The 24020-nt window shown below is 43.4% G+C and overlaps 5 protein-coding genes across 5 annotated transcripts; 3 read left to right on the top strand and 2 right to left on the bottom strand.

Moving 5' to 3' along the window:
• Window positions 1-71: 71 nt before the first annotated feature.
• LOC102707020 lies at window positions 72-2806 on the top strand. Its single transcript, XM_006651879.3, has 6 exons — window positions 72-312; window positions 653-747; window positions 1224-1303; window positions 1489-1538; window positions 1629-1741; window positions 2241-2806. Exons 1-6 carry the CDS (start codon window positions 135-137, stop codon window positions 2607-2609), a joined length of 885 nt encoding a protein of 294 aa, XP_006651942.3. The 5' UTR covers window positions 72-134; the 3' UTR covers window positions 2610-2806.
• A 373-nt stretch (window positions 2807-3179) lies between these two features.
• On the bottom strand, window positions 3180-8476 carry LOC102706742 (protein phosphatase 2C 70-like). The gene is made up of 13 exons (XM_006651878.3): window positions 8266-8476; window positions 7110-7296; window positions 6793-6966; window positions 6511-6686; window positions 6216-6374; window positions 5631-5768; window positions 5506-5567; window positions 5209-5344; window positions 4581-4675; window positions 4233-4348; window positions 4029-4158; window positions 3883-3937; window positions 3180-3574 (listed from the first exon to the last, which is right to left on the bottom strand). Exons 1-13 carry the CDS (start codon window positions 8410-8412, stop codon window positions 3434-3436), a joined length of 1716 nt encoding a protein of 571 aa, XP_006651941.1. The 5' UTR covers window positions 8413-8476; the 3' UTR covers window positions 3180-3433.
• Window positions 8477-10503: 2027 nt separating this feature from the next.
• Window positions 10504-15187, top strand: LOC102706464 (dentin sialophosphoprotein). The gene is made up of 12 exons (XM_006651877.3): window positions 10504-11322; window positions 11444-11498; window positions 11603-11705; window positions 11796-11916; window positions 11992-12063; window positions 12144-12194; window positions 12484-12608; window positions 13100-13703; window positions 13943-14060; window positions 14148-14197; window positions 14471-14611; window positions 14699-15187. Exons 1-12 carry the CDS (start codon window positions 10681-10683, stop codon window positions 14960-14962), a joined length of 2346 nt encoding a protein of 781 aa, XP_006651940.2. The 5' UTR covers window positions 10504-10680; the 3' UTR covers window positions 14963-15187.
• A 271-nt stretch (window positions 15188-15458) lies between these two features.
• Window positions 15459-19320, top strand: LOC102700510 (probable protein phosphatase 2C 55). The gene is made up of 5 exons (XM_015835201.2): window positions 15459-15695; window positions 15823-16538; window positions 17674-17998; window positions 18317-18466; window positions 18606-19320. The coding sequence occupies exons 2-5, from the start codon at window positions 15877-15879 to the stop codon at window positions 18891-18893; spliced, it is 1425 nt and encodes a 474-aa protein (XP_015690687.1). The 5' UTR covers window positions 15459-15695; window positions 15823-15876; the 3' UTR covers window positions 18894-19320.
• A 77-nt stretch (window positions 19321-19397) lies between these two features.
• Window positions 19398-22246, bottom strand: LOC102700225 (DNA-binding protein EMBP-1-like). The gene is made up of 9 exons (XM_015834634.2): window positions 22049-22246; window positions 21833-21973; window positions 21623-21726; window positions 21500-21554; window positions 21347-21395; window positions 21066-21235; window positions 20864-20941; window positions 20002-20127; window positions 19398-19873 (listed from the first exon to the last, which is right to left on the bottom strand). Exons 1-9 carry the CDS (start codon window positions 22244-22246, stop codon window positions 19742-19744), a joined length of 1053 nt encoding a protein of 350 aa, XP_015690120.2. The 3' UTR covers window positions 19398-19741.
• Between the last annotated feature and the right edge of the window lie 1774 nt (window positions 22247-24020).

Below are 24020 nucleotides of genomic sequence, written 5' to 3'. Positions count from 1 at the left end.
TTGTCAACTCGAAGCAAACCATATTGGCTTCGGTGGGACCGTCGGATCGGTAACGGACGGTCCAGATCGCATCTAGTGGGCGTCTCCTGTACGGACAGGGAGGCGGGCCGCGACCTGTCTAGATTTCTCCGGAGATGGCGGCGGCGCCGGCGCCGGCGGCGAGGGCGACCTCCCCCTCCGCCGCATCCGCCTCATCCTCCGGTGGTAGCGGCGGAAACCCGGCGGCGGCGGCGGCGGCGGCTAGCGCTGCTTGCGCTTGCCCCATCTGCCTCGAGTCCTTCCAAGACGAGGCGTACCTCGACACCTGCTTTCGTGAGTCTCTCTCTCCTCCCAAATATCTCGCTAATCTTCTTCCCCCTCTATTTCGGATGTTATTGCTCGCGTTCTTCGATATGCATAGGGTCTTAGTGATTAATTAGGTACCAGTTCTGAAATTTCGTAAGAATTTATCTTGGAGAGAATCTCTTGAACGACTCTTAAAGTAGAGGGCGTAAGATGTAAAGTTTCTGCAAAGTTGATTGATGGCCATCTAACAACTTTGCTTCAGTTTTGTTCATCAAGAAACGCATTGCTGGAGTTAGGACAGAAATCTATTACCATTTACCTTCATCTGTTCAAGTTCGTTTTCTTAGAATCCTAACTGTTTGTGCAGATTCTTTTTGTTACAAGTGCATATGTCAGTGGGTGAAGATTGTATCGACCAAGCGTGCTGAACCTTTGTCATCAGTGCAATGTCCTCTTTGCAAGGTGAACTCAATTTTTGAATCCAAAAATTATTTAAAAAGAAGAAGAGGATGTTCTGTGTGTTTAATACCATTCACACTACATTTTCTTAGCCTGGCAGTTTATCATCTCCAAGTGCATTCTGACAGAAACCATATGACCCTCTACCACATTAATAAGTGCTTAAAAAGACATTGTGTGTTTGACTAGTTTTGAATTTTGACGTCTAATTGGCTGGGTACCGTAAAATATTCATGTGGAAACAATGCCTTTGAACGTGATGAAACTCCACTGTTGAAGATTCTTTAACTCGCTGGTTTTGACTTTTGAGTGTTTTCTGGGAAAGCTTAAATGTGGTGAACATATCAGCCATTACTTTTTAGTACTGCTATCTAGTGATGACGCAGTCAACTATAACTCTAAATTTATCCCTTTTTGGTTTTCCCAGGACTGTGCCCTAAGGTCGTGAATCCTGACCATATGTACCTTGTGATTTGCAGACAGTGAATGTGTCTATTATACATGGTTTTGATGGTGAATCATTTCAACGGCACTACATAAATCAGGACCCCAGAAAGAGGTTTAGTTCATTTCTCCTTCCCTCCATCTGGCTGTGCACCGCTGCACTATGTAATTAACATTAACGAACAGACTTTGTTTTATTTCTGTTGGAGACCATTTACATGTCACTCTTCTCATTATGAATTAAATCTTGTTGTTAATTGTATCAATAAGTATATTAAGCTCATTTTCCTCCTCTTGCAGACATCTTTCACATACACATGAGTTGATATCACAATTCTATAGCATAAAATGTATGGTGTTTATTTGTAATTATGTTTGTGCTCATACTTCCAGATATATGAGTTCAGTGTTATAAGACTGACATTTGCTCAATTGAACAGATATTACTGGCCATACTTCCAGTGTTCAACAGTTCTGGAAGCAACGCAAGTATCTTCGCAAGAACATTTGGCTTCAGACCTGGCTAAGACAGGAAATCCAGGCTCTTACACAGGTACAGGCATAAACTGCTGCATATTGTTACGTAGTTATTCCATAGCTTAAAAGGATCGTATTTGTACTATCAACCAACTGAAGGACTAGCTTGCTTAGAGGGAGATCAAACTTAGGGCGTCCAACTGGTAGTGGTGGGATGCTTGAAGGTTGGATTGTGTGTGCTCTGGATTCATTTACTGCTTAAGGTTGTGAATTACTGCCAGATAAGACATGGATATAATTATGTCTTCTCTTCTTATCTGCATTATCTGATGTGGGATCAGAATGTGTCGATTATTCATCACATATGTCACACATGTTCTAACATCTGACTATCTCATTTTGCCCATTACTCATGAATCATAGTTGAAGCAAACTCTTGGCAATCTTTAGTATTAATTGATTCACGCACTCAAGAACTGCAGCATGGTGATGGCTTAGGTTATTCTTTCAAGTGATAGAAAGTTGATAATCTGAGATTATTCTACAGTGTGATAGAATTGCACTGGGTTTTGCAGGATGAAAATGTTGACACCATTGTTTACCACATCCATGGTGTGATCGAAGCTTTCATGAAAAGGCAAGAGAAGGAATACACTTCAAAGACAACTCCCCCGGAGAAGAAGAGGGAAAAGTTCAAGTGCTTGCTATCTGATGCCGCCAGGCCATTCCTCCTTGGCCGAACTGAGAGGTTTGTCACCGAGGTAGAGCTCTTCTTGGTCTCACATCTGAACATCGACGCATACAGCAAAGTGCGCGTTCAGAGACTCAAGGAGTCCACTTCGCATGTCTCAAGAGAGCAGGATGTGCTGCCCCAGGATCGGTCTCTGGAGGACCACTATTTGTACTTTTTAGGTGATGAAACAGATTGCAATGGCGAGATATAATGGTCTATAGTTGATGTCAACCAATATCAGTGGTCTCCTGTAGGTGATGACACAGATTGTATTGCTGAGATCTGTATCTTGAGGCCTTGTACCTTTTTTCCCTAAAGCCTTGAGATCTTGTTGTAGGTGACGAGTAAAGATCGCAGATTTTGAAATGGTGAAATGTATAGTGATGCGTACAACTTTTGCCGAAACAATGACCATGTTACCCACCACCCCCCCCCCCCCCCTCTTTTTTTTAAACGTCATTGACTTTTAAATATATATATTTGATCATTGTCTTGTTCAATGTAAATATGTAAAACTATAGGTTATTCTTGAAGGTCATTTAGCAGTAAATTAAACCATAGACATATAATTAATAATTATATTTTTAAATAAGACGAATGATCAAATATAGATCCAAAAGTTAATAGAAAAAACAGGGAGCGTGTATACGTGTGATGCAATCTTGCTCTGCTGGGTTATTTTAGATGGATTGCTACGCTGTTTTTGGCTGCATGCAATTCGGATTTCTGTACATGACACAGGATAGCTCAGAAGTTACTCTTCTCCAGACCAAGCATGTGATTTGAACTCCAGAATGTAAAGTTCTTAAACACTTTGTTTTAACCAATTCACTCACAATTTACAGGTATAACCGCACAAGGGGCTCCCTGGGTATTTGCATAGGAGGATTGTAACATTCATCCTCTGCAACACCGGAGCACCTGGCTCAACTTTGACAATGGAGAGTAACTAAAACTAGTGAAGCAAAAGAAATGGGGTAGTTCAAGTGTTCAACGGTTCAACGATCTCTGGAACTCAGAAAATCAACTGGGGATTTACGGATCCCTTCTCACAGCGCCCAAGTCTACAAATATTACAGATGTGTTGTCCTTGGTTCGTAATTTCCTAGCTTCACTTAACACATGATGTGCTACTTTCTCTGCTGAAGTTTTCTGTTCGGTGTACCTCTGCTTACCCTGAAAAAACGACATAAAAGTTCAGCACTCCACAACTTCAGAACCATCAGATTAAGAGTTTGTTTGGTTCGTGACTAACTTTAGTAAAGTGTGGCGCACAACAAAAGGTGTGCCGAAGAAAATGAGCGGCATAAGTTAAGCAAACTGTGGCTATAAATTGAGTTTATGACAGATGGGATAAGGTGCTAAGAAAATGTGATAAGCTGAAGTTATGGCATGAACCAAACACGCTGTAAAATTATGGTGTCCCTAATATGTGGCTTGGTGAACTTATACATGAACCAAACATGAACATATCCATAGGTTACCTCAAGGACAAGCTGCACTGCCTTATTTGTGCTGATAACATCCCATAGCCCATCGCTGCAAAGGGACAAACAAGCACACACGCTATGAAATGTATGCATAAACGCATTACATCACAAGCATGACCATCATGGATGAGTTTTGATACCTAGCAATAAGGGCAAAGGCTGAGCATGCTTTCGTCATGCGGACTGCCTGGCTCACATATGGTTCTGAGCTGAACCTTGAATCTTGCTCCTTTAAAAACTTATCCCCAAGCATCCTTCCCAGATTTAGTCCTGTAGAAATAAACAGCAAGATTGTGACATCACTACTGTTCAAACGTGTATCTGAAGGTAGCAATATAGCATACCACATATACGGCTTTCACCATCTTTCAGGGGATGTCCTAAATTTGCCATCCGGGTTCTTTCTGTTGTACTAATTACTCGATGATCCTCAGTCATTGCGATTGTTTCCCCGTTGACACTGGCAACAGTTTATAAAGTATTACAGAGATAGACAAAGAGGGCCTCCCAAAATCATATTTTGTTGTTGTTGTATAGTTTCATATACACAGAAGGGTGGCAATATTTGACTTTGAATTATGAATGGATAAGAAAAAGGTATATTTCACTTCCAGCAACAAGCAAGTGACTGCTCCTGTACTAAAAATGGAATGGTACAATATTGTGATAACAGCAAAGGTGTAGTCGATTACCTCATAACGCAAGCTGAGTCACCAAGATTAGCACATTGGGCAAAGCAATCTTCGTTCTGGTCAAACCAAATCAGAAGGATAGTTGCTGTGCAGCCCTGGAAAAGATAGAAAAACATGGTAAGCCTACTGAAACATAGATGATCCCAAGGCCCCCAGTACACTATGTACAGCATATAGCATTAGAGAGACTATTTGGAGCCTAAGAGTTTTAATGGGGAACTCAGAACTCATAATGTCAGTAGATCTTTCCCTGCCGATATGGGAACCTTAAATTGCAAGACTTCATCAAACTTCATCTGTACATTTCGGAATCAAAGCTAAGAATCGGAGGTACACTTTTTAAATCTAGAAAACCAACACGTGAAGCAATTTTACAAATCCAGGGGCAAGTAAAGGACGAGAAATTGTAGTGAGTGTATCAGTTGATCAAAACAGCTCACAAACATACAATATAGCAACATTCGTCCAACAAATTATACCAACCAAATGTATGGATAAACCTTGTAACGAACATATGGTATTTATTCCATCAAGTTAATAAACTATCAGACAAAAGAAACTAATATCAACATAATTTAAAATACTAAATGAATATAGTACACAAGTTAAATCCAGATAAAAGGAAAACCTCATACTGATGATGAAGTGCAGCTTCAGTCAACGCAAAGGCATGTCTAAGAACATCTGAAGCACTCTGGTATGAAAGAACTCTTTCTTTCGTTTCCTGTTGAGACAAAATGTTTGAAATGCTCTGTGGAAGAATCCTAGACGACAAAAGCTGTCATCAGTTCAACATTATATCATCATATCAAAAATAAAATCAAGAGCAGGCTATAGTAAGTTAGTAACTAATACACGAGTGTCCACGTTGTAGGATAACATCATGATCTTCAGTTGATCAAACAAATAGGCAAGAATAGCATACCTGCTGGCAGCTATTGCAGCACCATCACCTCCGTGGCCATCAAATATGCCAAATAGCCCAAACTGTGTAAAAAATGATATCACAAATCAATCAAGTATTTGCATAAAATGTAATTGTTCCCATACCTTTTCCACACCAACGAGGGGATACTGGCAGCAGCTGACATCCTCCATATTAAGTTTCTTTCCAGTTCGACGGGCTATCATTGGATCAGATGCTATACCAACTCCGACAGGTTGTTGGTTTTGTAGCGCAATTTTAACCTAGCAAGATCAGGGAATTGCTTTCATGTATAAAGGTAGATACAGCAAACAATGTCAAAGAAGGAAAATAGAGCATGGAGTTCAAATATATGTTGAAGAGCTCTTTTTCTATTTCTCTTGTCATCTATAGGCTCCAGTTTCTGTGGCATGAAAGGCATGTGGAACAAAGTCGACCAGCATATGAACTGAATGAAATGGAGCAAGAAAAAAGAGAAGCTGGGTGTGGTAACATGTCAGCCAATTTGAATAGGGTATAGTTAGATTTATAGGGAAACAATACATCGTGGTTTCATTTCAAGAAGGATAGTGTGAACATAGAAGCATGAACAACCAGAAGATGAACAAGGGTGACCCATAAGAAATCAAAGACCAATGCTACTATGAAGAGGTTACAGTATCTTCAATACACTTGAAACGACATACTGAAGAAAAGTCATTATGACTTACAGATACTTTTGATGAGCTCCCCAGTGTTACAATATCACCATCTGCAAGTTCAGCAGGCTCACCCCAATGCCTAGATCCAACATTAGGATGATTGACTGACCGGGAATTCAAAAAGGTTCCATTTAGACTACCCATATCCACAATTTCCCATTTGAGCTTCTGCAATAAAAGAGTAGTAATTCTATTGGATGGGAATTTAACAAGGCCAAAGATATTTGCAGGTATGTAGTTACGTACATAGGTCATATGAATGTGAACTTTTTTTTCAGATATAGTCTAGATCTTCACAACTTACATTTGCATTCCAGTCAATCTGTGCATGCTTTCCTGACACCTCCGAGTCCTTTATCACCAAATGATTTGGATGAACCCTTCCAAGAGTCACAGGGAGCATGGACTTGTTACCTGACTGCATGTAGTGGTTTATTCCATGAGAAGGGCCAGCTATGACCTCCAAAGCTAGGTTGCTTCCTGCACTTCTAGCAAATGATTTAAAACATGAGCATATGCATGTTAATGACAATAATTGCAACATATGGGCCATTAGAATATTTAAATAATTTCAGTGATTTTTTACCAACTACAGTGTCCTTCGTGGGAATGCTTCCAGTATGAATATTCTCTCCAGAATCCCTTCTTATGTGCTTCACATCAGGTGTTGGACCATTTGCCACAGCTGTACGCTTAAGCGTATCTCCCAAATTGAGATCTTCCGTTTTACTGTTTGTAACATCAATTACATGAATTCCTCCTACAGACCAAAAGAATTGTTTGTTTTTGTAACTTTATGCTGATAGTTTGTAGAGGAGATGAATATTACCAGAAGACTAAATCAAGATAAGGGTGATGCTGTATAGCATAATGACAATAGTTTGGCCGTAAATATGAATGTACCTTCAATAATATGCGATTCAGTGGGATAGGTTGCCCCTTTTTCAGCAATACCATGAGTCCTAGGTGAAGTGATTCTCCTATCTATCTGAATTCCTGATTCGTCAACAGTACTGCTGCACAGTTCATTGCTTGATCCTGAATACTCATCCAATTTGTCAGATATGAGAGGCCTGTTAATATCATCATCCTGCAAGCAACAAGTAATATCAGTTAGATAAAACATACTTGCTCTGTAGTTACAGTTTGTAATAATACTACATGTTAATGAATTACAGGAAAATTTTATATATTTTCTACAGAACAAATTATATGAAATTAGATTAAACAAAGCATCACATAGTGTTAGCAGGAAAAGCAAAACAATAGAGGCTTTGCCGGCCCATGCCAGTTGCTCCATTGGAGCAGGAAGCTTAACAGAGAATACAAAGTGCTTGGCTGGATGCTACTCATGTCCAACCATATGGGACGCAAAGTATCATTTAACACAAAACAGACAGATATACCAAAAGTAAAAGAGCATGAAGTAAAAAAAGGAAAATATTGGCTAAAGTAAAAGGAAAGTTCCTCCGTTTCATTGGGCAGTATTTACTGTTGATGCTTTTGAGAAGCCAAAGGTTAGAAATAAAGCCTAGAGATTCAATATAAAAAAAAATATTTATCCAGTTACATGCAGGAAAACAGCCGTTTGGCCAATACCGCAGCAATTTCCCCTCCTATCAAGCTGAAATTTACCATGTCGATGATCCAAATACGAATGCGCAGGCTCATTCCAATCAAACATTGGCACCGGAACAAATATTATAGCAGAAAACAGAAGCCGGCGCCGCATTTTCACCAATGTAACAGTCGATCTAGAGCACGGTATCAACATGTCCCCTCGCTCGTTCAGCCACGCGCGGTTTGACTTCGATTGATGCATGGCATACTGGTGCGCATTCTAACGAGAGTCCCCCGAGAACGCCGTGGATGAATCCACATACCTCAAGGGGAAAAAAAATATCAAATCACTCGCGAGACATTACCCCCCGTAACGAATACCATCGAGATCCGCGTAATTCCATTCCACGCGCGGGTGATCATCATTCATCAGGGAATCGGTGTGGGGGAAAAAACCGAAGAGAGGGATTCCGGAGGGGTGGGGGTGGGGGGGTCTGACCTGGGAGGAGGAGGATGAGGGAGCGGGAGGCGGAGGCGCGGAGGGCGTGCACCCCCGGCGCCACCGCCTGCAGGCGAAGACGGCGAGGCCGAGGACGGCGAGGGTTGCGACGGCGACCCCGCTGACGGCGAGGGGAGGGATGGCCATGGTCGCGGGAGGGAGGGGGCGAGGGCCGAATGCTGCGGGGAGGCGCACGGGCTCCTCATTTTTGCTTTTGGTTTCGCTCCTTTTTTGAGGTGTTTTCTTTTGGGCTAGTTTTGGTCTGAGGTTAAAATTTGTCGTGCCAAATTTGATCATCATGATTCGTAATAGTGTTATTTTAATATTTGGTTTGGTGTCGATTTTTGGTCATCTTGGTGTCAAATTTTGGTGACATGTTTTTCTACGAGCCAGATAAGTTGCTCGTGTTTAAACTTTTTTTAAGGAAAATCAAAATGGTATATTTACAAAGGATAAATATTTGTAGGTAGAATTTTATATACATGTTCGTGGTCTAAAATCAAAAATTGAATAAAATGTGATGAAAAAAAACTAAAATCACTCTAAAATTGATTTTAGATATTTAAATTTTGGCTTATAAGCATAAGCAAACATAGGATTATATGATTTCACTACTTTTGATCTCAGACCAAATATAACTTTGTCATATCTAATACTAGATTGACAAAAAATGATATAGACAATTGTTTTGTTTTCCCTTCAGATGCTAACTTTGCGTGGCTTTCTATTGGTATGTCACGTGCTACATGTTAATATTTACCGGTTCATCCTTACGGTACTTCGGATTTATTTTGTCAATTTTCGTACTTTATTATAAAACGTTAGTGTTCTAGGTTAACAGTGTACAATATAACTCGCATTGATTTAATTTTTAAAGCATTGTTTCAGTATTATAAAGTATGTATTGGGGTTAATGTATAATCATCCAATGATGTAGGTTATTCAAATATGTTATTGAGTAACCTTGAATTATCTTGAGTAACTTCGATTGCGATTTGCTTGTCTTTGTATGGGCCTCAATGAGTCTTGACTATTTTGCTCAGCATGTTTCCCTTTTTCATAAGCGCATCATTTATCCCACCTTCCACCATGTACATACTCCTTCCACCACATAGTATTTGCGCATATCGCATTCTATAGTTTAAAGAATTCAAAGCGATGGAATTGCTCCCTCCGTTTAATTTTGTGGTTCACTACGACTGATAACTACATAAGGATTTTATGAGTTATTGTGCACAGTAAAAAAAATAGGAGCTCTCATGCTTCCATGTCTTCTCTAGTCACTTTGCGAAAAAGGTCTATTTCTTGGAATATTTTAACACGTTGTGTTTTTAAACATGGGCATATATGTTTTAAAGGAAACAACTTATTTGTTTTAAAAGTACACCTTTTAAAAACAAAACACTGGGTTAGAAAATAGAAAAATGACGTTGGTATCCTTATTGAATAATGATGCAACAACACTCTACTCCCAGAACATCACACAGAGAATGACCACAACCTTCATACGCACTCTTTCGTTCATTTGGTTGGTTAGCCCATCACTTAGGATCACAATCAACTTAGAGTCGTGTCGTTTTTATATACATTTTTCGTTCTATATTATACAATATTTTGGTTTTAATATAACTGTTGATAGATCAATAAACATGTTATATAAATTCGTATTCATTAGCGTCGCAAGAGAATCCATGCTCATCACAAGTTCACGAGGCGCACTCTCACGTGTGCTCGCTCGCCTTTAATTTTTTTGAATTTTGAATTTTATTTATTAAATAATTTATAAATTTAATGTCATCGTTTCGGGCCGTCCCTCGCGGCCGAGTGGCCGTTTGTCAAGTTACCTTTCCGTCCTGCTAGAGGGCGGTAGGAGATTAATTTTGTGATTTTTTGAAATACAAAATTAAATTCGTAAATTATTTAATAAAATAAAATTCAAAATTCATAAAATTCTACTTTACCGTGCCATCACGGCTTGGGCCGCACCACCACGGCCCAAGACTTCCAAATGGGCCGCATCATCTAGGCGGAGCCGGCCCGGAAAACCGGGGAGCGGGCGGAGGACACGCGCCGCGCTCGTGGGAGGGGAGAGAGAGAGAGAGCCAGCACTCCAGCAACAGCAAGCACGGGGAAAAAAAAAAAAGAGGAGGAAATGGTGGGAAAGTAGCGCGCGAAACCGAGGGGGAAAAAACTCGAAACGCCTCCCGCGCGCGGGCGGCGGCTTCGATTCCTCCTCCTCCTCCTCGTCTCCCTCTCCCTCCTGTATTCCTCCTTGCTTCCTCCCGCCCCCGCCGCGCGCTCTCAGATCCACCGTTTCGTATTTTCGTTCCTCGGCTCGCGGTTTCTTCTTCCCCTTGTTTCGGAGTTCGGTGGAGGGGAGGGGAGGGGAGAACCCTAGGCGGCGGCGGCGCGGCCATGGAGACGGAGCCGTTCGACGAGGCGGAGCTCCTCGCGCTCCCGGCTTCCCCCGTCGCCTCGCCTCCCCGCCGGCTTAAGCGGCTGAAGAAGTCTTCGGAGATCGCCGCCGCCGCTGCCGCTCAACCAGCCGGGTCCCCACCTCCACCATCACCGCCACCGCTGCCGGTGCCGCAGACTCTGTCGGGCGAGGAAACCCTAGCCCAGTTCCCTTCCCCTCCCACTAATCCCTCCCCGCCGCCGCTCGACGCGGATGCGGAAGCTCCCTCCCCGGTGCTGTCGTCTCCTCCGAACCCGAGCTCCTCGCCGCTGCTACCGCCCGACACCGCAGAGGAGGAAGACGAGGAGGAGGAGGATGACGGGCTGGACCCGCTGTTCCCCGAGACCTGCGGCGCCGCGGGGTGGGACCCGCTGGGGATGCCGACGATGGAAGGGGAGGGCGACGAGGAGGAGATGTTGGGTGGAGGGCTCATCGAGGAGCTGCGCAGGGAGAAGTCGGCGAAGAAGCGCCTCGACATGGACGAGGGAGAAGAAGGCGGCGAAATGGCCATGGAGGCCGCGGTCAAGGGGAAGCGGAGCAAGAGGAGGAAGAAGGAGGAGGCGTCCATGGAGTCGGCCCGAGGGAAGAAATTCTCAGAGAAGGTATCAGTCTTTCTCCTGCTTTGGTTCATATGATTGTTACCGTCGAATTGGTAGATTTGACCATTCGAAAAAAAAATCTGGTAGATTTTGCTGATGGGTGGTGTGATTTGATCTTGTGCAGGAGAGGAGGTTGCAGCTTGATTCAATCCATGCCGAGTCGCAGAGGTTACTGCGAGGTATACACTTCTGAGTCCTTGACCTTTTGCTTAGTTGGAACTAGGATGCATGATATTTTCTGTATATATTACTGTTCCTTATTTGCTTTTTCTCCCATATGTAGAGACGAGGAGTGCATCATTTAAACCGAGTGCGCAGCCAGTATATAAGCCCATCTCGTCAGTCCTGGAGAAGATCCGACTTCGGAAACTAGAGATTCTAAAGAAGTCAGTTGTCCTGTTTCTGTGAGGTTGCACTGAGAACACCACTTGCAAATAATTGTTAGTTGATGTTGTTTTCTTCACTATGTTTTTCAGGTCAGTCACTCTCAATGAAGAAGAAGATGATGATGATGATGCCTCTTCAGAGCCTGTGAGTGAGGATTTAGGCGCACCTCAGGTTAAGGAAGTGGGAGCAGATGGCAAAGGCCCGAAGATTGTAAGTCCTTATTGAGGCATCTTTGTTCATGGGTGTCAATACTATTTGTGAAACTAAAATCTGTCTTGATTGTAGGACGATGTTGACAATGAGGGTGGAATGAATTGCGGTGACCTGAACCAGTGTGACAGTGCACCTGAGAACAAGGTGTGCACTGCTCTCGGCCTTTTCAGTTTATTAACTCGCAGAAGGTGTTGTGCTGTAATGATACTGTGGCTTGTTTGCAGGATGATTGTGATAAGGATCTTGATAACTGTGGTAGCAAAGAACCAGATAAGGTCTGTCCTTCCAAACTCTGTTGGTGAACTAGCCATTTACAGCAAACTTTTTTTAATAGTCTAATAGGGTGATGCTTTATATATAATCAGTGGTTGCTTCTACTTTGTTCTGCTAATATCAAAATACCTTCGACTTAAGCATAATCTGGAATGTGAGTAAAAGTATTGAGTCATTTGCCCCTACAATATTGATTGCTAAACAATTGGTTGTGGTTATTAATTTCAAAATTTCACTCATATTTGTGTGCAAGGTTTTGCCTGTTAACTACTGAATGCTTGATGATACTAGGAACTCTTGGACATTTCTCAAGATAATCTTGAGGACAAGGCCCAATCGAATGACATTCCCAATAATGCAGCAGATGAAACACAATTACCCCCCTCTTCAAGCCCTACTGAGAGTACAGATGACATGTAAGTACAGCACAGCCCCATTAAAATTTTTATACCTTATCCCTTCCAAAGATAATCTGTCTGCACTAAATTTATAGCTATGGCAAGCATGACATGTGGACATATAGTTATCCCTATCTTAATGAAATTTGGTCGGCCACCTTTCGGCCAACCCGGCAAAAAGACATGGACATATAGACAAATGTTAGAACACATGGTATTCATGGTATGAATTAAAACTTGTGTTGGCCGCAGCAACAGGACATTCATTTTCTGTAGCCTTACCATTATGTAATTACCTATACATCTCAAATGCAAATTTATTTGATATCACTCTACCATGAAGGTTCCATGACTTCTTATTACCGTTTACTTACAACACAGTACCCAATTTTCGGGGGGAATATTTTGCTCCTTTGCATGTGTTCTGTGAGATTTGGTAGCTCTTTTTTCCCCTTGTGTATATTGATGTGCTATATCTAAAAATTGTATTGCACTATTTGACCACACAGTTTATCAGAAGAAGAATACGATGATAAGGAGAACATTGATCCTAGCACTCAGAAAGATGATGTGAATATTCAAGAACCACTCCAAAGAGCTATAGCAGGAGATTCATGCCCAGGTGATGCTATCTTGAGAGATTTTCTAGATGTTGAAGCTGAGGAAGAGGATGATAGTGACGATGACATGATGAGGTTTAAGGACATTGAAGAAGATGATGGAAGTGATGAAAATGAAGTATTGAACGATCTAATAGAAGCTGGTTATGAAGAAGGAGAAATAGATAATGAGAAACGCAATGCGCTCCACCAAAAGTGGCTTCAGCAGCAAGATGCTGCTGAAACAAATAAATTTATGCAAAAGCTGAAATTTGGTCATCAGGAGCAGAAGAAAACAATTGATCAAGATGAGGATGATGCTGAAGATTGTGAAGATGAATCAGAAAATGAAATGTCATATGATTTAACTCCAACAAATGTTGTGCGGCAGAATTCTGAAAAAGCAAAACAAATGATTGCGAGAATGTTCACAGACGAAAATGATACTTATGAGCACTCCGACGATGAGGAAATAGAAGAACATTTGGCCCGCCAACGTATCTCAAAGAGAGAAGTAAGTGCTAACTAACATGTTCAGATAATCTCATGTATAGTTTCAGGGACACATCACACATGCACTACCTGTTTTTAGGATGTCTCATGTTTGATTGTCTGGCATGGTTTATACAGCACGTAAATTAAAATGTTTTGGTGATCTTTGTAGTTCCTTGCCATACTACTGTAGAATTACTTTATTCGCCTTTTATGTTCTACCAAAGCAATTTAAGAATGTTGCACCGTTTCTTCTTGCAGGTTCGTAATAGTTCATTCATATCTCCATTGGAGGATGACAGCTCAAGGGAAGTGTTTAGTCTGATAAAGAAGCTCAATATTGCTCCTCAACCCAAGAGGAGGGGAAAGCAAGTCACATGTAAGGGTGCTTTCTTCTGAATTCATTCCTACCTTTGTTGAGCACATTTTTTGTTTACAATTATTTTATGTTTCAATATTTCTTCAGCAAATCATGAATTGCTTATAGTTGGGAGGGATGGCAGCGCTTCTTCAAAGGTGCGTTATTGATTCCTGCCTGTATTTGCACTTTTTATTTACACATGAATGTGCCTGCTGAAAATTTTTAATGTCGTGTTGCTTCACATGGCAAACTTACATAACAGAAAACAATACAATTCCTGAGTAACTTTCATGTCATCACAAGTTAATACGTTGCTGCATGCATGACTCTTGCATATACCTTTCATGTTGCCAATGCTCTGGCATTTTGGACTATCAGTTTTTTCTTATGTTTGCCCATGAAATGATGACATTGTATCTTCCTTTCAGTCATCTTTTCTCGGTCGAACAGCCAGTGGTTCCTTGGCATCTTCCCACAGATCGACTTATAGAACATATGTATTTGGTCGTGACGACAGCAATAGCAGCAGCAAGAGCTGCTTATCTACATCCGAGAGCACTGCAGATATGGTAAGTTTGAAGTGCAACTTGACCGTACATCCTCATGCTGAGGCATTCATTTATTATCCTCATGTGTTTTCTGCGTTCATTTTGCAGGATCAGACGAATTCCAGCCAACCAAAGAAAGCAAAGTTCAGCAGTTCACAGCCAAAGCAAGCATCAACAAAACCTAATCCCGAGGGAGATACGAGTTCAGGCGTTTCTCTGATTGATGTGCTGCGCAGATCATCTGCTACTTCAGACAAACAAGAGTACAATACCCGTCAGGAGAGCTGTGTTATCACAGAAAGCCAGGCAGCGCACCAGTTCTCAGCATTTAAATTATCAAGGAGGTTTTCCAGAGTCGGAGCAAGAAACTGATATGACCCCTTCCTCTCATGCCGTTCATAAAAAAAAGAGAGTGAAATTCACCAGTGCTTTTTTCCATTTCCTTGAGTGCCTCTTAAATTAAGTGCTGTTTGCGTCTTGCTTGTGCTATGTAAAATTGTTTATATCTGGTTTTTCATATGGCCTCGACTCCAGAACCATTTTTACACCCTTTATTCAGTTCATCAGTTTATACAAACAATATCTCTTTTAACCATTCTTCATAAGAGCTCATTTGAAATTCTCTATAATATCAAGAACTACAGAATCTGCTGTTAAGTGAACACTTCAAATTTAAAAATTTATTTATGGCTTGGCGTCTAGAGATTTGGACGCGTTGGGCTGTTGGGCCGAACCGGCCTCAAAGATTTACTGGGCCTTCTGGGCCTAGGTGCATTTTAGAAGGCCCATTTAGGCCCACCGTCCGGGTCAACTTGCCCCCCAAAGCTGGGCATCCGCGTCACCGCTGCGTAGCCTCTCGGAGAGAGCGCAGCCACGAACGCGTGGAATTTCTAGGGTTCAAATCAAATCCAACCTTACCTTCTCGGCTCCGTCCAACTCGTTCCCCATCAAGCAACCCTAATCCCGCCGCCGCCGATCCTCCCGGGCGGGGATTGATACGCGGCGCGAGGCTAATCGGCGGCCCGCGCGGCGCGAGGCTAATCGGCGGCCCGCGCGGCGCAAGCCTCGATCTCGTGCCCTCGCAATCCTGCTGCTGCTATCCCGGGTAAGAGGAATATTTTTGGGTGGAGTTCAATCGATTCGGCATTGCATTGCGCGAGTTTTTCCCCATTTCTGGGTGGAGGAGTTCTCGGAATTTATGTCGCGGTCTTAGCCTTCTGGGATTTTGGCAGCGGCGGGAGAGGAGGTGATGAGATCTTCGAGAGCGCGTCTCGCCCGGTCGTAAGATGCTCTCCGGCGGAGGAAGCAGAGTCAGCGGCGGCGGCGGCGGCTTCAACCTCACCTCCTACAAGGACCCCCTCCTCGGACGCGGCGGCCGGAGCTTCCTCTTCGGCAACACCTGGTTCCTCCTCTCCACCTACCCGGCGCGCCTCCTCCACACAGCGGACCGACGTGCTCCTGCTGCCTTCTTCGCCGCCATCAACCGGACTCCCTGCGTGCGCACGCACTGCACGGGGCAGAGCTTGCTGCAGAGGGGCATTGTTATGGCTGCCTGTGGCTATGCGTTTCGACGAGCTGAACTGGGTGCCGCCAAGCGCCAACCTGAGAAGGATCCATCTGTAGGGACCCGTATCTCACGCGTTGTAGCCATGGGATCAGTTGGCAGCACGCCGAGGCCAGAGGTCTCGTTTAGGCATAGAGGGGTGGAGTACTGTAAGAAGGTTGGTGTGGGCTTAAAGTGCCGCGAGCCATGGGGACCTAACAGAGCATTTTGGACCAATTCAATTGGGCCAAGTTACAAGTTGAGCTTCTCGGTTGAACCATGGATCCGGGAATTCAGCACATCTTGTGTGGCGCCATACTCTGCTGGAGCCACAGAGCATCAGTTGTCGCTTGATGAGGCAGTCCAGGATAAGCAGATGGATAACTCCACAGTCGGACCTGATGGGTATGTATCGTAATCCCTGTTTCAAGTGCCACTCTAAATACTTAATGACTGTTTCCCTGGAATGCTTATTAACTTGACATTTAAGTTATCAGCAGAATGTTTGAACTTGCATGAAATGATCTTTAAGAATTTTTTTTGTGGGGCTGAATCCCAGACAAATCCACAGGGATGGGCTGGGGCATTGGGTCTCCTAAAAAGGCCTTAAGTGCCACAGTATGTAGATTTATGTGATACAAATAAAAATTCCATGCAAGTCTATATATACTACTTGCTTTGATTCTTTTCAAAGCATGCTTCTATATAAGTATATATGCTGTATTCTATTGCATGAATGTCTCAGACTTAACGTATGGGCTTGTTTTCTCCGTTTTAATATGCAGTGTGTCCATATTGTACATGAGCGCTACCATAATTCACATAAATATATAATGTTGTATCTCATATTCACCATCATCTACAGTCCTAACATTCAAGCATAGGAGCAAGAGGTGAAAACATAATTACATGATGTTAATTATGATTAATATATAAGAGATCTAGGGCTTTTCATTAACTTTTATCTGTTCTTGCTCTTCAGCTATGCTAGTGGTGTCAAGCTTGTTAGAAAATCCAAATAAATACCAAGAAAAGTTAAATCGAGAGACTGTGAAATGGATCACGATATGTCAGTGGGAATGGATAAAAGCAACATGTTCTTAGGCCCTCTTTGTTTGGGCTTATGAGCCAACCTATAAGCCAAAAAGTCTAAGCCTAAACAAACAAGTAGCTTTTCCGTTGGGCCTTTTTAAAGCTTATACTGTTAAGCCAAAAACTAGGTTCGAGATGCTTTTTTGGCTTATTTGAAGTAGAGTTAGGACTCCACCATTGAATTTGAGGCTTAAAAGCCACTGGTTTATAAGCCAGATAAGCCAAAAAAAAGTCAGCTTAAAAGCCTAAGTCAATAAGCCTGAGCTGAAACAAAGAGGGCCTATCATATTTCTATTTTTTCCTTGCATATTTTAACTGCATATGTTTCAAATGGATCACTGTTAGTATTTGATATGATGTAGGTTCTTTGTGTTATGTATTAGACTCAAACGTTGTACTGATTATTTCTTTTCCTATCCTCACGGTTGATTGTTGTTTGCATCTACAGAAAGCCACGCACTCCTGAACCGCTGAAACTAATCTCAGGCTCTTGCTACCTGCCTCACCCTGCTAAGGAGGCAACTGGTGGTGAAGACGGTCATTTTATTTGTGTTGAAGAACAGGCAATTGGTGTGGCAGATGGCGTTGGTGGTTGGGCAGATCATGGTGTTGATGCTGGACTATATGCTAAGGAGCTAATGAGTAACTCAATGAGTGCTATCAAGGATGAATCAGGAGGGACTATTGATCCATCAAGGGTTCTAGAAAAGGCTTACAAAAGCACCAAAGCTAGGGGATCATCAACTGCATGCATCATCACTCTTAAAGAGCAGGTTAACCACTTTCCTTTTTAGTGTCCTTTTATTGCCATTTTGATGACCCGGCGAACAATAAATGGACAAAAAATTGCGACTGAGTTCTTTTCTAGAATTACCTGGAGTTGCTCTCAAATGTGCATCTTGAGCCTAAGGTTCATTGGTTATATCATATATGAATAAGATGCTATAGAACATCCCATCCATGGATACCACAACACAATAACTAGATATTTTAATCATGTATCCATCTGTCCAGCTGTAGCAAAATATTTTCAACAGGGGTATAAGTTCATAGTTCCTATTTCTGGAAAATAACGAAGCATAAACCTGCAGGGTATTCATGCTGTAAACCTTGGAGATAGTGGCTTCATAATAGTCAGAGATGGTCGGACTGTTCTCAGGTCTCCTGTACAGCAGCATGATTTTAATTTTACTTATCAGCTTGAGAGTGGGGGTGGCAGTGATCTTCCTAGTTCTGCCCAGGTGAGTAAACCACTCTTCTTGAAATGATAAGATGTCTGTTTTGAGCAAATCTTTGTTGAACGGGTCCTACATTTTCTATCATCAAAATAATATGGTACAATATTCTATTATGAGTGACACTTCATATTTGGTCATGTAGGTATTTCACTTTGAAGTTGCTCCTGGTGACGTTATTATTGCTGGCACGGATGGGCTTTTTGACAATTTGTACAGCAATGAGATCAGCGCTGTAGTTGTTGAGGCACTCAGGACTGCGCTAGGGCCTGAAACCACGGCAAAGAAAATCGCTGCCCTTGCCCAGCAAAAAGCAATGGATAGGAACAGGCAATCACCCTTTGCAGCTGCTGCTCAAGAAGCTGGGTACCGGTACTTTGGTGGGAAGCTGGATGATATCACAGTTATTGTGTCTTACGTGACAAGCGCCTGAGCTACATGATGCTAGAGCCTTTCTTTTTGATGTAATGTACATAACCTTGTCCCAGATTAATGGAGCAGTATGCGCCGGGAAGGGGACGGCTAGAGTGGAGCTGGTTTACTGGATGGTGGGCAATCTCCTGGTACCATACTGCTTCCTGTACTAGATGCGTACAACCTGATTACCTTTGCATTTTAGATCTGAATTGTGGTGGAAAACCATGCAATTTTTTTTTCTCATTTGGCACTACAAGTAAAAGATAATCCTTCGAAACCATGGTGGTTTTCTTTGTAACAAGAATCATCACCTGGTCGAAAACGAGTTTTGTTGTAAGCACTATGCAGTGTTGAATCCTAGATAACGTTCTTGTATTATCTTGCTGCTGTGAAGGCATTCTATTCTCTATCGAGGAGACATATTAAAAACTTCCTTGAATTAATCAGCGTGTCACTTTTCAGCATCTCTGGTGAACTTGTTTATCCAGCACCCAGCGACATTGAAATGATGTTTGTCTATTTCCATATTATCACTGAATCATCGCCTCAAAATGCTCCATTTTCGCCAAGAGCTCGTATGTGTTTGGTATTACAGTAAAATAATATCAATTGGAGTACACACTTCTTGATGGATTATCCTTAACTAATAACACATCTTTAGATAATGCCTTAACTAATAACAGGCTGTACAAGTTGGCAAATTTACAGGCTCCTCACGAAGCATGAGGAGATGAAATCTCAATATCTCACACGACAGCAGCTCCAGAAAGCAGTGTAATAATAAGCAGCTAAAGCGTATCATCTCATGGCCTCACCTATAGAGTTTAGTAAACTAGTTCATGGGTTCATGTTTCTCAGCTCGAACTACCCTTTGCCGTCGCCATTTGTGTGCTGCTTATTTAGCTGGGCACTGCTACCACGATGGTCTTTTGGTGTGTCAATCTTGATGCTCAGAGTGGTTACAACACTTGAACCCTCGGATTGCGCCATCTCATCCTGCCCAAAAGGTTCATAGTTAGTGAGAATTAAAATGCTATCACAAGGAGAACTTTGGAACAGAAGCTGGAATTCCTCTGGTATAAAATTCATGCAAAAATACGGGTAAAGAGGGGATTGGTGTTCACCATTAGCTGCGAATTTTCTGCTTCCATGTCTTCACAGTCTTTCTTAAGCTTGTCGAGTTCTGTTCTCAGCGCAGTGTTTACGACTGTCAGTTCAGCTACCTTCTGGGACAACTCCTCGCATTCTTGCTGGCAGTGTAACAAGAATACAGAATCAATTAAAAAAACTTTGTTTTACACCAAAAAAATGTGGAATATGGATAAATGTGAACTGGATCTGCATCACCGACTAGTCATGAAAAGTGTCTCGCTCGTTGATTAAGAAAATTACAATAAACGATGCTCTAGGTGCCAGGAATGTATTTAGGTGAAATCTCAGATTTGTCACGTAGTATCAGCTCTGAAAATTTTATAGGGGCAGGCGGGCACGTTGGCCTTATGCCCAACCTTCTAAGTTCCAAATATCAAGTCAAGAATCCATGCAACAGCACGAGGCATCTCAGAGATAGAAATATCTCTCACTTGCCCAATGTTTACAGATTGGTGGCTACCTTTTCCTTAGCAAGCAATTCATGTATGTGATCTTTCCCAGATTATAGATCCCATTTCAGACGTTATCAAGGGGGTCATCTTTTGAGTTTTTAAAAGAAAAATGCAAACGGCATATTTGCAAATAGAAAATAATTTACGAATAAAACTTTTATATCTGTGTTCATAGATAGCCAAAGTTATAAAATAAATTTCAGTAAAAAACACTCAAAATCAACTCCAAATTTCAGATTAAAAAGTTCAAATATTGGCTTATGAGCATAAGAAAAAGCCAAAAGTATAACAAAAACCAACATGCTCATCAGGAGTAACTAACCCCCACCCATAAAAAAACCACTCTTAGCATGCAAAAAGTCTTATTTATCACTGGTACTACCTGCTTCCGTAGTCTTGATCTCCTTGCAGACTCTCTGTTAGATTGTTTTCTCCTCTCTCTCTTCAGTTCTCGTTCATCCTAAAAAACAATGATAGATGTACGTATGCAAAGAGGATGGTAAGAAGCAATGCTTTGCACCATTTAACAATGGATAATACAGGCCTTGCTGGCATATCTTCCCTAGCTTATAGGATAAACATACCATCTGAGATATAGCCTTGTCTTGTCTCGACGCCGGCGCAGCATTCACGTCCACATGTCCCGAGGGCACGGCGGCCATTGGAGGAGTGCTCCAAATATCCATCCCGATATTCAAATTCGGTGCTGCCTTCGCAGTATTCTGCTCAGACATGGAAGCCTGAGATGTCTCACCTGAAAAATGCCAACCACGCGTCATGCTTACTCAGCTAAACAGACAAACTATTCTCTTATAGTACTTGTACAACATACATACAACATTAGTACAACGTATAAACTGCCCACCTTCTGTGTCTGCATGGCTCAATTTTCTCCACTTTGCAGGTGACAAGCCCTGAAAAAACACACACAGGCAGACCAGAATCAACAAAAATAATCACCTGAATACTACTGAAAATAGCTGCATCTTGGCAATGCTCAAGATTGAAGAATGCACACCCTCTCGTCAGTATCATCTCTCTTGTCGGATGAATCCTCGCTCCCTCCATCACCACTGTAAGCACAAGCACAACGATCACTTGAGCTGTATTTACCAACCAGCAAATAAACGCAAGCATATACCTCCCGGATGAGTCCTCGCCGGAGGGGCCGCCGGAATTCTTCCTCTTGCTTTTCCCTTCCGCCGACGCCGGTGCAGATGCGCCACCAGCCATGAGAGGCACGCTCTGCAGAGATCGCAGCGAACAAACTTAACGAGCCCTGGATAGTCGAATCCCACAGATACAAGGAGCAGCCAAAAATTTAAACGAGAGGCGGGTGGCCGGCATTCACCGCGGGCGACATGGACGCGTGCGCGTAGTACGCAGGGTGGTACAGCGGGAACGGCACCGGCGCGCCGTACGCCGCCGCCGCCGCCATGAAGTGCTGTTGCTGCTGCTGCCCCACCAGGCAACCACCGTAGACGCAAGAACCCTAATCAAACACCGGCGGGAGAGAAAAAAATCCCGGGAAAAGAAGAAGGCGCGCACGCCACGTGACGGACGTTACCTGCGGCGGCGGGGGCCAGGCGTAGGGATGGCCACCAGCGGCTGCTGCGGCGGCGGCGTAGTACGCCTGCATCGAAGCTGCCCACTCCGCGTGCGTCTGCGCCGCGGTCCCCGCCGGGTCGCCGCGGGGGTGGCGATCTCCCTCCGGCCGCCTGTCGTCGTCGGACTTCGACGAGGCGGGGGAAGCCGACGAGGCCATGCCGCGTGCCCCTCTCTCTCTCCCGCGCGCGCAGGCGAGGCTACCGGCGAGGCAAGCGGAGGCGGAGGCGGCGGGAGAGCGGCGGCGAAGGCGGGGGGCGGTGGGGGAGGAGGCGGCGCGTCGGTTAGGTGGTGTATGCCCCCACCCCGCGCGCGGGGGCGGGGTCCAGAGGGATGACACGTGGACGGGCGCGCGGCGAGGGGTCCACGTGTCCGTGTAGGTGGCAAGCTCCGCGCGCGAGCTGGTCGAGTACCCGCGGGGCCCACCTGTCTGTCGGCGGCGGGAGGGGTGATGTGTCGGACACGGCTGGTTCCGTGCTGACCTGGGGGAGGAGTTGCGCGGAGCTACGAGGCGGCGTTGGTGGGCCTCGCCGCTACTAGTGGGCCCAGAATCGGCCATGTGGGCCAGGCCCGTGAAAACGAATTTTGTGTTTCTAGATAAAATAATGTTTGGATAGGTACCATTTTCATCATAAGATGTTTGACTTTTAATTGTTATGTTTGATTATTTGTTTTATTTAAAAAATTATAAAAATATTATTTATTTTGCTTGTGTCTTATTTTATTATCAAAAGAACTTTAAACACGACTTATTATTTTTTATATTTGTACAAAATTTCAAATAAAACGAATGGTCAAACGTTAGAAACAAAAAAAATTAAACATCTTTTACATTATGAAACAGAGATAGCAGAGCACATCCATTATTATCCACGCCGAAAATCACTGTCTTAATTAATTAATTTATGGACCGGAAGAAAAAAATTAAGAACTGAAAGATACAAAAGAACCCCGGATGATTGTTTGATTTGTTAGGGGAACATGCCAAGCGATATACTCCATCCGTCCGTTTGACGCCGCTGATATTTTATATATATTTGACTATTTATCTTATTTAATTTTAAAAATATATAAAGCTATATATATGCATAAAAATATATTTAACAATAAAGCATTACTTCCGTTCCATAGATGGTAGTTGCCGGTACCAGTATCGGCCGGTAGTAAGACTAATCCAGCCGTTCATTTCCAGGGTTACGATTGGTTTTTTCTATGTTTTGACTAGTACAACAAACAACCACAGCATCTTCGTCGCATGCTATCCACAGCAAACAAACACACATCATCTTCTCCATTTTGCAAGCCGCCGGTGTCGCCGCAGCCATCACCGCCGTAGCAGTCGTCGCAGCAACCATCGTGGCAGTACCCGTCACAACAGGTATCGCAGCAGCCGCAGCCATCGATGGTGACGCCGTCGCCGGATTCGCCGCCGCCGGTGTCACCGTCGCTGATTTCGTCGCCGCTTACAAATAGCTAAAATTTGATCTAGAAACAAACACAAACTCATACACGAGAAATCAACAACGACATTCGTGATACATGTTCTCAACCAAATACATAACTACTAAAGATCCCATGAACAGAGGTCTAAAATCGTCCTCTTTTTTCTGCTCTTGCTCTTGCCGTTGCTGTTCTCTGCGTCTGCATGCGCTTGTGCTTGTTGTCGCTGTTGCGTCGCTAGCGCCTGTGCGCTCCCCTCGCCGGCTCGCCACTTGCCCTCTGCGGCCGCCTGCGCGCCGCGCCGCCGCAGAGTGCCGCCTACACGCGTCGCGCCGCCGAGCCGAACGCCTCCGCACCACAGATTCGCACCCCAGCCGGCAGCTGCCTCCCGCACCGCACACTGTCGTTGGGCGCGATGTGGTCCAGCCCCTTGCCGTAGGCGGCGGTCAGGAAGAACTTTGCAAAGCTAGGGTGAGTGCGTCAAAACATTGGCC

Source organism: Oryza brachyantha, chromosome 3 (genome assembly GCF_000231095.2).
Source record: "Oryza brachyantha chromosome 3, ObraRS2, whole genome shotgun sequence".
Lineage (NCBI taxonomy): Eukaryota > Viridiplantae > Streptophyta > Magnoliopsida > Poales > Poaceae > Oryza > Oryza brachyantha.
This window is presented reverse-complemented; position numbering and strand designations above follow the sequence as displayed.